This window comes from Gossypium hirsutum, chromosome A01, assembly GCF_007990345.1.
Source record: "Gossypium hirsutum isolate 1008001.06 chromosome A01, Gossypium_hirsutum_v2.1, whole genome shotgun sequence".
NCBI lineage: Eukaryota > Viridiplantae > Streptophyta > Magnoliopsida > Malvales > Malvaceae > Gossypium > Gossypium hirsutum.
In genome coordinates this window covers 19,144-34,623 of record NC_053424.1, presented here as the reverse complement: position 1 = coordinate 34,623, position 15,480 = coordinate 19,144, and the positions used below count along the sequence as shown (strand labels likewise).

At 36.3% G+C, this 15,480-nt stretch overlaps 1 protein-coding gene across 25 annotated transcripts in view; it reads left to right on the top strand.

Annotated features, from left to right (window-relative positions):
- LOC107936969 (peroxisome biogenesis protein 5) overlaps window positions 1–15,480 on the top strand; it is a 40,572-nt gene that overhangs the window by 5,955 nt on the left and 19,137 nt on the right. For 14 of the 25 annotated variants that reach the window (XM_041116637.1, XM_041116609.1, XM_041116607.1 and 11 more), the window contains exons 7-10: window positions 12,043–12,236; window positions 12,318–12,542; window positions 13,602–13,893; window positions 14,242–14,324. The exons of 6 other annotated variants lie outside the window; for them this stretch is intronic. In XM_041116637.1, coding sequence (XP_040972571.1) covers window positions 12,043–12,236; window positions 12,318–12,369 — 246 coding nt within the window. In that variant the 3' untranslated portion in view covers window positions 12,370–12,542; window positions 13,602–13,893; window positions 14,242–14,324. Of the gene's footprint in view, window positions 1–91; window positions 209–308; window positions 655–12,042; window positions 12,237–12,317; window positions 12,543–13,601; window positions 13,894–14,241; window positions 14,325–15,480 lie in introns of those variants that run through there. 5 more of the 25 variants (XM_041116608.1, XM_041116596.1, XM_041116615.1 and 2 more) reach the window with 4 other exon arrangements.

The window sequence follows — 15,480 nt, the reverse complement described above, 5'->3', positions numbered from 1 at the left end:
TGTCACAGATGATTCTTGTAATTGTATATCTCTGTTTGGTATTAAACCAGCTAAAAACATTGTAATTTGTATAAATGTTCTTATTATACAGAATCTGCTACTCTGGTTGGTGGTTCTTTGGTTTTTTTCAACCTGATCAATGGCCTGAGGAGTTTGCTACTGTATGAGAACAACTAGGGTCTTTTGATTTGTTTATTCAGCATACAAAGTGCGACTAGTGATTCTGCGTGTTATGTATTATTTTGAGACTCTTAAACCGTGCGAGGCTCTTATTCTTATTTGAAATATTCTAATTTTCTTTGTTACAGGCCATTTTGCCCGAGGCCCAATTCAACACAAAACAAGAACCCAATTAACCCAAACCCATTTCTACCAGCCCAAAATAAACAAAAAATAGAGAAAGAAAGAAAACCTAATCGGTCCTGACTACTGCCGCCGTTCCTCTGACCACCGACGCACGGCCTCACCTGCTCCACCAACTCCTCTGACTCCCTGCAAGATGAAACCAAACACGCAAAGCAGAGACAAAAATAGATAAAGAACTCATGTAAAATGGCTATAAAAAGCCAAGCAAAATCAGTTGTAAAGGGGTTCGGAGCCCTTTTGAAAAGAAAAAAACAAAGAGATAAAAAAAAAGGTGACCTTTTTGGTGTCTAAATCTCTTCTCTCTTTATTGTTTATTTTTTATCTTCTACACTAAATAACAAACGAAAAACCAAAAGAACCTTACCTGCGCCGCACCGGAGGGGAGAAGACGAGCGGTTTCCCCTCGATCTTCGGGTCTCCGGCTCTTTTTTCGGGGATTTGGCCCTAGATCCGTACCCTAGGGACGCTAGGCTTCAAAAAGGGACCGAAAGGGTCCGATTTTGGACCTCCGGCCGCCACACGCGGTGGCTCTACGGCGGAGACTCGCCGGAAGCCTTGGCCGAGCCATCTCCGGAATCGGAGCCTGAGAAAAATGAAAAAGAGAGAGTTTTCTCTCTGTTTTTTCAACAAAATGATGAAGCAGTTTTGTTTTTAGCCTTTTTTTTATATTTATATTAAACACAAAACGGCGTCGTTTTAGCAAAGGGGGATCCGCGCGTCGACCCGACCCGACCCGAAGGATCCGCGTGTTTTAGTTTTTTGGGCAATTTATGCGCGCAGTCCCTCTGATTCGCGGTGTGTTTCAATTTGGTCCTATTTGTTGTTTTATTTTATTTTGATTTAGCCCTAACATTTTACTTTTGTTTTATTTTAGTCCATTGAGGTGCTGCGTTTTGGGATTTTGGGTTTATTTTCTGTTTCGGTCCTTCCCTTTTTTACGCGCGTCGCAATTGGATCCCTTTCGTTTTCCTTTATTTCGAATTGGCCCTATATGTTTTATTTCATTTCGATTTAAGGCCCTTTTTTAGCATATTTTATTATTTAGTCAATTTTTGTTAACTTTATTATTATTATTATTATTATTATTATTATTATTATTATTATTATTATTATCATCTTTACTATTATTAGTATTGGTATTATTGTTGTTACTTTTATATCTCTATTCATATATACTTATGTATTTTTAAATATATATATATGCCTTATTATTATCATATAAGTGCTTGTATATATACATGTACATATTTTACATATAATTTGTTTAATATATATACGTATACTCATATTTCTTTTTTATATATATCTATATACATATACATATTTTTATTTTTATAAGTATATATATTTATATGTATGTATTTATATGTTTTTGTATATCTTAATTTGCATAGACATATACATACATGTTTTCAATATATTTTAAACATATATATATAAATTAACGTATTTATTTGTATACGTAGGTATATTTTCATTATTTTTAAACTTTAATTTGTACATACATATTTTCATGCGCCTACTTTATATATGCATTTCATTATTTTCATATTCCATAATTTTATACACCTATATATATGTGTACATATTTTTATCTATATGCATATTTTTTTTTATATTTTAAAGTATACTCTATATATATATTGTAATTTATGAATACACACATATTTTATTTTTTTGTCTATACATATAAATATATATATATCCCTTTAAATTTTAATTGTATTCACTATTTATTTATTTCATTTTCATTATTATTTTGAACGAATGTTTAATTTATTTGTTTATATATATATTGTTATTTTATATGATTGTAGGTTTGACTTTTATTTATTTTATATTGTTGCTATCGCTCGTATCATTTTTACACTTTTGTATTCATTATGATTTTGTCATGTATAACAATGTAATTTGCTTTCACATTTTTACTACGACTTCGTGTTTTTATTTCACTCGATATAACAAAATTTGTTTTAAAAAATGGCACTTCGTGTTTAGATTCGAGAAGATTATACCCTAACTTATTGGGTTTCAATTTTCACGATAAATCTAAATATACGAATATTTTCAAACTCAGGTTTTTAAATGATCTCGGGAATTAAGAAAAGATCGTGCCCTAACTTACTGGGCCTGATTTATTTCTAAAACCAAGATAATAAAGTATCTTTTAAATAAGCATTTTTCATCCGCGTATCGGGAATTTGAGACATTGTGTCCTAACTTACTGGATATGATTCTTTTTCTCGAATAACGTGAAATATGCCATTTTCCTAAAAATTTTCAACGTTTTAATACAAGGATCGAATTTTTTAAATTCTTCTAAGTTTTCAATTTTCGACATTAAGACATTAAGTAATCAACTAAGGTACCAATTTTGGGCGTATCGAGGGTGCTAATCCTTCCTCGTGCGTAACCGACTCCCGAACCCGTTTTCTGAATTTCGCGGACCAAACTTGTTGTTTTAATAAAATCAAACCGTTTATTAAAAACGACCGCTTTTCGAGGTGATCCAATCACACCTTATAAAAAGGATTGGTGGCGACTCCTGTTTCATTTTTTTCAAACCCAAGTCGACCCCGTTTTTATCCAAAAAAATGGTGTCAACAGCTTGGCGACTCCACTGGGGACAAAACACGAGAGTCAAGCCATGAGTTGATTACTTTTTGTCTTTTTGTCAAAAATCAAAACTTAGTTTAAATATACGATCCTTTCATTGTATTTTTATCTTTATTATGATCTTCGTCATTATGATTCATAATTGCTGTGTTTAAGTTCAGATTTATTTTTTGCACATTGCATTGCATGACCGTTGGTCATACCCTTTTTAAGTGGGAGTGAGAAGCTACGCCTTCGTGAGGTTTTCACCTCCGCATGGGATAGTGTATCGCTTTCGGGATGCATCTGTACCTATGTCTCCGTGAGATCTTCATCTCCGCATGGCCATAGGGAAATGTATTCCCTTGAACTGAACTCAGTCCGTATGAGCCTATAATGGGTGAGGATCGAGGAATCTGCTGGTTCGGGTACCCTTACTTTAGAACCAACCCTCATATAGTAGACTTAGGAACTTAACCTAGGTAGAGCCACTCCAAACCCCTAGTATCTACCCGATTAGGTACTTTTTTTTTGTTTTCCTTGTTTGCTTCTATTTTTTACTAACCGATCTTGTTTTGTTTTGATTATGATTGCATTGCATTTTAGGAAAGAGATATGGATTCCAATCCAATTACTAAATTAGAAAGCTTGTCATGGAATACGAATTCCTTGATAAAGTGGAAAACAATACGACTTCCCAAACATATTCTGAGAAACACAAGAATGGCGATGGAAGAGTTCGTGACCTTGCTTGGTGGCCTGGGGATTCGAGACGATTGTCCAAAAGCCTTCAACAAGCTGACGAGCCTTATGAAGATGGGCAGATGATGGATCACGACCAAGATCAAGAAAATGAGCTAGCAATGGCATCTATTGGTGAGATTACCTCAAACATGCGGATGAAGAAAAAATCGATGTTGTTTCTTGGAATATGAGGGTGAGGTCGTACATGTATCCGTTTTATGTAAGGGAATTTGCTTTCTAGAAAAGTCTCCTAAATGTAATTGAATCAGAATCAACATCTCTTTAGGCATTCATTTCATGCATTTGCATTACATCGCATCATATGCATTAGACTTTCACGAAGTGACCCTAATTATGTAAAATTATTTCAGCTAATCTGGAAAACCAATCAACCAAACATCCTTACGGTACTCGTCGCAAAGCCAAAGAAATGGATCAAAGATTAGAGAAACTGGAGCAAACGCAAAAAGAGATGCAAGACCAGTTACAGGTGCAAATGAAAGAACATATGGAAAAGATCCAGAAAGACATGGCACAAAAGATGAAGGAGTCTCAGGATGAACTAATGACTAAATTGACGCAATTAATAACCAAGGGAGTGGATAAAAGGAAAAATCCTGTGGTTTGCGATGAAGAAGGAAACAATGATGAGCCACTTTTTTCTCCAGGATACACGCCACCACAAGCGCAAATTCAGATTGAACCACATCCACGAAGATCTTCTGTCTCGATTAGACCTCAGCACTTTCAAGGTGACGCTTCAATACCGAAGAACCTTCAGGTCAGATCTGGTTCTAATCCTGACGATAATCTGGTTGTCCCGGACTTCGATGAAGTAGCGGAGAAAGACAAGATGAAGGAGGAGTTACCAAAGCAGTTTGAGGAGAAATGGAAATGGATTGAAGAGAAGTTTAGGGCGATAGAAAGTATCGACGGCATTCTTGGAATAGATGCGAAAGATCTGAGTTTAGTTCCGGATTTGATACTTCCTTACAAATTTAAGATGCCGGAATTCGAGAAATATAATGGGACCAGCTGCCCAGAAGCTCATATTACTATGTTCTGTAGGCGTATGGCCGGATACGTCAACAACGACCAACTGCTCATACACTGCTTTCAAGATAGCCTCACAGGGGCAGCGTCTAAGTGGTACAATCAATTGACGCGTATCCAGATTAGTTCTTGGAGGGATTTAGCACAAGCCTTTATGAAACAATACAGTCATGTAGCTGATATGGTCCTTGACAGAATTACCCTTCAAAATATGGAGAAAAAGCCTAATGAAGGTTTTAGGCAATACACACAAAGGTGGAGGGAGGTCGCTATCCAAGTTCAGCCGCCACTCCTAGAGAAAGAAATGACGATGCTCTTCATCAACACATTGAAGGCCCCGTTCATCACCCACATGTTGGGAAACGCTTCGATGAGTTTTTTAGACATAGTCATGAGCGGTGAAATGATTGAAAGTGCCGTGAGAAGTGGAAAGATTGATGCTGGGGAGAATAATAGAAGGTCAGACTTGAAGAAGAAGGAAAATGATGTGAGCAATGTGAACACCTACAACAAATCGATTACACAGCCAAGAAAGGTGATTACTAGTCAGCAAGGTTCATCTAGACAAGAATCGTATGTGAAGCAAGGAACTGAGAACCTTCAATTCACGCCAATTCCGATGTCATATAAGGAGTTGTATCAAAGCTTATTCAACGCACGTGTTGTTGCCCCTCTCTACACGAAACCTCCACAGCCACCGTACCCCAAATGGCACGATGCGAATGCACATTGCGAATATCATGCGGGAAATACGGGGCATTCCATAGAGAACTGCATAGCCTTCAAGAAACTGGTTGAAAAGCTCATCAACATGGGTGTCGTCAAGTTTGGTGATTCATCTAGTGCAGAAAATTCGCCACCCAATCATGATTACCAATGGGGTGAACGCAATATATGAGAAAGTGTTGGGAAGTTTTCACATCAATACCATATATGAAGGCATAATTGAAAAGGGATCTTATTAGATGTTCGCCCTTATAAAACCTGGGAGTGTTCTAAAGAAACCTTTGTAGTATTTAGAGCTTACTCAGAGTAATATTCAAAACACACTTGTTGCTTTCAGCCTAGAGCAACAAGAGGTCTTTTGTGAAAAAGGCTTATGTCTAAACGTCATTATTTTAATGGAATGCATCTTTGCGATCTTTTGAACTAATATTTTTTCATTGATCATTCTTTTATTCTTCCATCCAAATCATTCTTTCGTTCATTCATAATCATACTGTGCAGATACTTATTCTTAAATTCATACATTCTTTATATATTATTTTGTACCTACAGTAGGTCCCTGGATATCAACGACATGAATGACACTGCTACAGACTTAGAACCTCCTTTTGAGCGAGATATGTGTTTAGAGGGATCTCACGACTTTGAAGATGACACAGATCGTAGCTTATCTCCAAACTTGTTGAGGATGGTAGAACAAAAGGATAAACAGATCCTACCTCTCAGTGAATCATTAGAAATTGTGAGCTTGATGAAGACTAGAATTGACCTGCCTACAGAGACGAAAAATTCAAAGATGTCTTTGTATGATCATACCAGGGTATGCCTCGATTCTTATAATAAAACCTGCACAACAGCACGATGTCAGAAATTTACAGTGCGAACGATGCAATTCTTTGCCGGGGCAATACCGTTCTCGTCAATTCAGCATAGCTTTGCCCGTTTGAAGTCGAGTTTCTATTCCTTCAAGATGTTGCTGGATTTTATCCCGATGGAAGAAGAAGATCAAAAGTTTCCAGTTGTAGTTTTGCCCTAAAAGGCTCTATAAAGGAAATTCGATATCAGAGAAGATCCTTTAAAGGGGATAACAAGGACTTGCCTAATCCCAAGAGTTTAGATCCGATTCAAAAAACAAGGGAAAACAAAAAAAAACAACAAAATCAAAATCAAAATAAAAAAATAAAAAGAAAAAGAGAAATCAATCAAAGTCAAAATAGAAATATGAAAAGTAAAGAAAAGAAAAGAAGAGGCCGAGGCGAAAAACCAAAAGGGGCGCTTTGTGACCAAAAGTGGTTTTGAGTTGAAAACCCAAAAAGGGTGACTCAAATTTTGAGCAAAATGGGGCATGGACATCACCATTATCGAAGACTTCTAATGGGCATTGCTTCACTATTGAGATCATTAATTACTTCATCAAATGGATAAAGGCTACAGCATGCGTCAATGTCATCATATGCCAATATAGAAATCCAGAGACGATGGTATGGGAAAATGTATTGAACTGGAATGACAACATGATAGTTGAGGGCTGTAATCGGTTCAAAGTCAGACATCACAGTTTGTCACTGTATTGTAAGACAATGAAGTTCAAAAAAAAGAGAAAAAGATGAAGAATGAAAATGAAAATGAAAAGAGTAAAAATGGAGAGGCTAAGGGGAAAACCCGCAAAGGGCACCTTAGGCCAATGGGGATTTGAGTTGAAAACCCGAAAAGGGCGGCTCAAATATTGATCAGAATGGGGCATGAGGTGATATAAGTTGCTCAAGTTTTGTTCATATTGAGGCATGTGTTGATCTTGCCATACCTGAATCAACAGGAAAGGATAGGCGACATCTTGGGGGCATCGACAGAGCATTGTAGATCTCCTAAACACATGTCCAACTCAAAAGGGTCTTCAGAAAGTTTGTGTAGAGAAATCCAAGCTGTGATATCTGGGGCACCCAATTCTCATGTTATTTGTTGTTCTTGGAATACTTTTTCTTTCTTTCCAAGATATACATTCCCAATTAATTCTTTTGTTGTCCTTCTTCACTATTTTCGATAATTTGTTCTTTCGAGCTATGCTCAGAACCAACTTTATTCTTATCCATTGTTATGACCTTTTTGCAAGCATTGGAATAATGATTAATGGACTAATAAAACTTTCACAAAGGAAGTTTTGCATATTACTCTGAAAAGTTTCTAAATAATACAGGAACCTGAAACAGGACTATTGTTTAGAACATGCCAAATTCGAAGGTTGGAAATTTGAGAAGGAAGAGTCTAAGTTTGGACTTTCTCTTCAGATTTTGTTGTCCAAATATTGATTGAGCAAAATGACAAGATGTCGTGTTGGTGGCAAAGCTTCAATGAGCCAACAAGCGATGTTTACCAGGCAAAAGGAGAAGGTCTTCTGGGAGAAGAAAATTTTGCAATTGTGCATGAGCATTTGGTATGACACCTTGGGAATGAGGTAAATGACCAAAGAGTTTCACATTCAATATCATTGAATTGCGATAGGAGAAGATTGAGAAAAGTCATACCTTTCTACCCTTGGATTGTAGAGGGAGAATGATGGTACAAATTTTGTGCCCTAATAGATTAAACTTTAAGGTTTACAGTGGGGGGCAACCAGATTAAGTGTTTCTTTGGATATACCCGACGAGCAAAAAGGCGTTGTAGTACGTCAGTGATAAAACCTTAATAAGTTTTTACGTGATGTTAACCTAAGCATTAAGGAATCATCTTCATGACATTTTGCATTCATTCAAATGTCATTCATACATATCTAGTTAGGAGCATTTGATTCATTCTGATTATGTCATCCTAATCACTAGGCACAATTAGGTTCATAAAATAGAACATACAGGTCATGTTCCCCAAGGGACAGATCAATGAAGTTACAGATCTTGCCTTCCTGCATTGACAGCGAAGCAGATCGAAGACACAAACCTTGCCTCTTTCGGTTGTGATAGAGCTGGTTGAAGACAAAAGATCTTGCCTTCCTACATTGACAAGCGAAGCAGATCGAAGACACAAACCTTGCCTCTTTCGGTTGTGATAGAGCTGGTTGAAGACAAAAGATCTTGCCTTCCTACATTGACAGCGAAGCAGATCGAAGACACAAACCTTGCCTCTTTCGGTTGTGATAGAGCTGGTTGAAGACAAAAGATCTTGCCTTCCTACATTAACAGCGAAGCAGATTGAAAACAAAGCCTTGCGTCCATCGATTGCAGTGGAGCTAGTTAAAGAAGCAGATCTTGCCTTCCTGCATTAACAGCAAAGCAGATCAAAAAAAAAAAACAAAGCCTTGCCTCCATCGGTTGCATTGGAGCTGGTTAAAGGTTACAGATTTTGTCTCCCTAAGCTGTAGCGGAGCAGATCAAAGACAGCAAATCTTATCTTCAAGTGTAAGGAAGCGGATTTAAGCCACAAGTCCTATGTCCCTGACCAGCAGTGGAATAGGTTGGAAATTTCAGATCTTATCTCCCTGAGGTTACAGCGGAGCAGATCGAAGACATAATCCTATCTCCCTGAAGTTACAGTGGAGCGGATTAAAATAAAGGATCTTATCTCTCTGAGGTTACAGCAGAGTAGGTCGCATCAAGTCTTATTTCCCTGAAGATGCAGTGGAATAGATTGAAAACCACAAACCTCGTCCCCCTGAAGTTGCTACGAAGAAGATAAAGGCTACAGGACGCATCACTCTGAAGTGCAGTGGAGTGGATCGAAGCAACAAGACATAGTGGACTGGAAGGAGGCTATTTGAAGAAAAGAAGCACTAGAAGAAGTCAAGATTCGGCAAGACCGGACAAAATTGGCCTTTCTTGGTCTTTGCTCTGTTCTCGTTACACGACAACGAGCAAAGAGGGGCAGCTGTTACAGGCCATTTTGCCCGAGGCCCAATTCAACACAAAACAAGAACCCAATTAACCCAAACCCATTTCTACCAGCCCAAAATAAACAAAAAAATAGAGAAAGAAAGAAAACCTAATCGGTCCTGACTACTGCCGCCGTTCCTCTGACCACCGACGCACGGCCTCACCTGCTCCACCAACTCCTCTGACTCCCTGCAAGATGAAACCAAACACGCAAAGCAGAGACAAAAATAGATAAAGAACTCATGTAAAATGGCTATAAAAAGCCAAGCAAAATCAGTTGTAAAGGGGTTCGGAGCCCTTTTGAAAAGAAAAAAACAAAGAGATAAAAAAAAAAGGTGACCTTTTGGTGTCTAAATCTCTTCTCTCTTTATTGTTTATTTTTTATCTTCTACACTAAATAACAAACGAAAAACCAAAAGAACCTTACCTGCGCCGCACCGGAGGGGAGAAGACGAGCGGTTTCCCCTCGATCTTCGGGTCTCCGGCTCTTTTTCGGGGATTTGGCCCTAGATCCGTACCCTAGGGACGCTAGGCTTCAAAAAGGGACCGAAAAGGTCCGATTTTGGACCTCCGGCCGCCACACGCGGTGGCTCTACGGCGGAGACTCGCCGGAAGCCTTGGCCGAGCCATCTCCGGAATCGGAGCCTGAGAAAAATGAAAAAGAGAGAGTTTTCTCTCTGTTTTTTCAACAAAATGATGAAGCAGTTTTGTTTTTAGCCTTTTTTTATATTTATATTAAACACAAAACGGCGTCGTTTTAGCAAAGGGGGATCCGCGCGTCGACCCGACCCGACCCGAAGGATCCGCGTGTTTTAGTTTTTTGGGCAATTTATGCGCGCAGTCCCTCTGATTCGCGGTGTGTTTCAATTTGGTCCTATTTTGTTGTTTTATTTTATTTTGATTTAGCCCTAACATTTTACTTTTGTTTTATTTTAGTCCATTGAGGTGCTGCGTTTTGGGATTTTGGGTTTATTTTCTGTTTCGGTCCTTCCCTTTTTTACGCGCGTCGCAATTGGATCCCTTTCGTTTTCCTTTATTTCGAATTGGCCCTATATGTTTTATTTCATTTCGATTTAAGGCCCTTTTTTAGCATATTTTATTATTTAGTCAATTTTGTTAACTTTATTATTATTATTATTATTATTATTATTATTATTATTATTATTATCATCTTTACTATTATTAGTATTGGTATTATTGTTGTTACTTTTATATCTCTATTCATATATACTTATGTATTTTTAAATATATATATATGCCTTATTATTATCATATAAGTGCTTGTATATATACATGTACATATTTTACATATAATTTGTTTAATATATATACGTATACTCATATTTCTTTTTTATATATATCTATATACATATACATATTTTTATTTTTATAAGTATATATATTTATATGTATGTATTTATATGTTTTTGTATATCTTAATTTGCATAGACATATACATACATGTTTTCAATATATTTTAAACATATATATATAAATTAACGTATTTATTTGTATACGTAGGTATATTTTCATTATTTTTAAACTTTAATTTGTACATACATATTTTCATGCGCCTACTTTATATATGCATTTCATTATTTTCATATTCCATAATTTTATACACCTATATATATGTGTACATATTTTTATCTATATGCATATTTTTTTTATATTTTAAAGTATACTCTATATATATATTGTAATTTATGAATACACACATATTTATTTTTTTGTCTATACATATAAATATATATATATCCCTTTAAATTTTAATTGTATTCACTATTTATTTATTTCATTTTCATTATTATTTTGAACGAATGTTTAATTTATTGTTTATATATATATTGTTATTTTATATGATTGTAGGTTTGACTTTTATTTATTTTATATTGTTGCTATCGCTCGTATCATTTTTACACTTTGTATTCATTATGATTTTGTCATGTATAACAATGTAATTTGCTTTCACATTTTTACTACGACTTCGTGTTTTTATTTCACTCGATATAACAAAATTTGTTTTAAAAAATGGCACTTCGTGTTTAGATTCGAGAAGATTATACCCTAACTTATTGGGTTTCAATTTTCACGATAAATCTAAATATACGAATATTTTCAAACTCAGGTTTTAAATGATCTCGGGAATTAAGAAAAGATCGTGCCCTAACTTACTGGGCCTGATTTATTTCTAAAACCAAGATAATAAAGTATCTTTTAAATAAGCATTTTTCATCCGCGTATCGGGAATTTGAGACATTGTGTCCTAACTTACTGGATATGATTCTTTTTCTCGAATAACGTGAAATATGCCATTTTCCTAAAAATTTTCAACGTTTTAATACAAGGATCGAATTTTTTAAATTCTTCTAAGTTTTCAATTTTCGACATTAAGACATTAAGTAATCAACTAAGGTACCAATTTTGGGCGTATCGAGGGTGCTAATCCTTCCTCGTGCGTAACCGACTCCCGAACCCGTTTTCTGAATTTCGCGGACCAAACTTGTTGTTTTAATAAAATCAAACCGTTTATTAAAAACGACCGCTTTTCGAGGTGATCCAATCACACCTTATAAAAAGGATTGGTGGCGACTCCTGTTTCATTTTTTTCAAAACCCAAGTCGACCCCGTTTTTATCCAAAAAAATGGTGTCAACATTCTTCATTTCATTAAATGTTCTTGACTTGATGGTTAATAGGTTTTCCGTGGACCTGACGATTGGGCCAATGAATTTGGTGCTGAAAGATTGCAACAAGAGTCTGTCGATGATCAATGGGTCAATGAATTCTCAAAGTTGCACGTTGATGACTGGGCAGAAGAAATTGGTCGTCAAGCTGGTGAGGGGGCTTTGGGAGATAGTTCGTCTGATAACTGGGCAAATTCATATGATGAGTAAGTCTGGTAGCCTTGAAGAAGTTCACTTTATAACCTCTTTTAATTCTACATGAATGTTTTTGTTGTGAAAACTTGTAGGTTCCTCAGCGGTCGGACGCTTCAAGGGGTGTCTATGTATTTTCTGATATGAATCCAGATTTTGGTCATCAAAATCCTTTAAAAGAAGGTCAAGAGCTATTCAGGAAAGGACTTTTGAGTGAAGCAGTGCTTGCCCTAGAGGCTGAAGTTATGAAAAATCCTGAGAATGCTGAAGGTTGGAGATTGCTAGGAATAACCCATGCTGAAAATGATGATGACCAGCAGGTAATCCACTTTGCTCTAGTTTGTCAGAGTTGGATAGTTCATGTGTATTCTTACACCAAAAGACATTGTTTTTATGTTTTTTAATACTACAAGAATTTTTATTAAGAGATGTGACTGCTTGTCTAGTTCAGCCATCTGTTCAGCATCTTTGGTTATGATTCTTTGCCTGGCAAGGTTGACCATTTACCTTTCTATTCCACCTAAATCTAAATCATTTTTAATCTTGTCTTATGCCCTGTGAATACCATGACCATTTACCTTTCTATTCCACCTAAATCTAAATCATTTTTATTCTTGTCCAATGCCCCGTGAATACCATCATATTTTAGGAAACTGAACAACCTATTAATTAAGCAAGCAAGAAAACCTTTTGAACACAAGGAATCTATTTTCTTGTACCGCTACATTTTGTGTTTTATTTGCTGGCTTGATATAGCCATGTTGGTGTCCCATGCAATGTTCATTTCTTGTATATGAAAACTTCTACTGGAAAGGGATAGAAGGAGCTATTCTTAGTGGCCTGAGGCTTCAGTCAGAGTACCAGGTCTAGGGCCGCAGTCTTTGCCTGGCTGCTACTGTTCTGGATCTAACCTATTATCGCTTGTTGTCACATGAACTAGTAGTGCATTACATTTCACTTATCATCGCTTCTATTTATTCTTGAACCATGTCAAAACCTTTTTGGCTTAATCAAAATTAATTTGAATGGATAAGGTCCCACATCTTAAACTATGTTTATATCAAGCCTATGAAGTGTAATGTTTCACATTTATTGCAAATTGTTTTGGATGATTAATGCGTCTGCTTGTCATTATCTTGAGACTTACATGGATTATGCAAGACCTTTTTATACTTCTGTTTTACTTGATTAATTGCGTATTAGTCCAACATCATCGGTGTATTCAATTGAATGTGTTTTCCGTATTTTATGGATATTGCTTATTGATTCCTCGATGAAGATATCTTTCAATCTCCGCATTAGAGATGGAATTTGATTAGCTGTTAAAGTGTGCGAGAATTCGGTTCTTCAAAATCGTTTCGGTGTATTTAAACATTCAGATTGGATCGGGAAGCCATTTGGTTCCATAATTTTCAGCAACAGAGGTGGATTCGTTTACCTATTGGCTTCGACACCAGAGTTATGGACTTTGGTTCTAAGTCATAGGACTCAGATTCTTTATATTGCGGATATTAGCTTTGTGATTATGTACTAGGAAGTAGTTCCGGGTTGTTTGGTTCTTGAATCCGGGACCGGTAGTGGCTCATTAACAACATCGTCTGCAAGGGCTGTGGCGCCAACGGGATATGTGTATACCTTTGATTTCCATGAACAGAGGGCTGTCTCAGCTAGGTAAGCCTAAATGTTTATTGTTTGCAAAAGTGCATTGTGATGAAATATGATATAGTAATTGCGTAGGTTAAACTTGAATACTTGGTTATCTTGAGTTGGTGCCTCAGCTACATTTTGTTGCCGTGATACTTCATTGTCTCTAATTGTTTCGGTTTACAGATCTTTATTAGTTTCATTAGTGAGTGCATTTGAAATACTGTTCCTCATGTATGAAATCCATGAATGGAAAATGGATCACTCGAAGGTCAATGATAGGATTTTTTTTTTAATTTTCTCTTCCTCCCTTTCTTTAATACGCAGATTCTATCTCGGTCTCTTTCCAATTTTTTTCCTGATTTTTTTTTTAAGCTTTTGTGTAACCACGTGCCAACAAAACACACTTGCTACAGCAGGATATTGAAATCCCACCCTTCATCGGATTGTAATTTCAGGTATGATTTTCACTTTGACTGACTTTTTCTTTTCACGTCTTTTTTAGTTTCAGACCTATGCTTATCTTCTCTTATTTCTGGGGTATTGTGGTTTTCATCTTTAGAACAAGTTTTCATCTCTGTTTTAGTTTTCAGATTTATGCTTCTTTTTTAGTTTTTTCATTGTTTTTTGTTATTCGTTTTGGTGTTCAGCCTTATGAGACACTGCTTATATTCGTCTTTTTAAATCTTGTGATGTCCTCATTTTTTGATAGTTTATCGCTTGTTATGTGTTTTCTTTTTTTCGATTGTTTGTTTCCCTCTGTATTTAAGGACATTTTCTTACAAATCTTTCAGTCGTATTTATGAGATTTTATAGCCAACATATGTTTCTATCAACTATACGAGTATCTACCCTAAAACCCTAACTGATTAGCAGAAAATAACTGGAAACATTTTCTTGTTTCTTTCCCTTTTATTGTCTCTTGATTTTCCCTTTTTCAACAAGTAGAAAAATTTTATTTAAGAAAACACTAATTAAATCATACTGAGTTTTTAAATATTTTCAGAGAATTGGACATTAAATATTCTCGCGACGACGTTTTAGTAAGTACTGTGTTATTGGGTTAGCTTGTTATTGGGTTGGCTTGGGTCGGAGCAGAATTTTCTTGTTAATATTCATTCTTATCTGCACAAGGATATCCCATTAAATTCCAATCCGGGATAAGCTATTCCTCTGTTATCCTCAGTATATCCCGTTCAGGTTCAGTATTTTGGTGCCCGGTTCAGCTGATTTGGTAACCGGTTCAGAGTTTTTTACGTGTTTGAACCGGGATACCTGTCATAGTTATTCCTGCCAGGGATATCCCATTTGAGGGATATCCCGGTATAGGGATATGCTAATTTAGGATAACCCGTTTTTGGTATATCCCATTCCAGGGATATCCGTTTTGGGTTCTGAGGGTTTGAGGCTTGGGGCTTGGGTTTGAGGCTTAAGATTTACGGTTGGGCTAGTGTGTTTGGGCTTTCGTTTGAGTGTTTGGGGATGTGGACCTCTTAGGTTTTGGTTACTGGGTTATTGAGCTTAGGTTGCATGTCATGTATTGGACTGGTTTTGGGCCTTCATTTAGTTAGTCTGATGGGCCCTTTTATTATTATTTTGTTGCCTTGCTTTGGG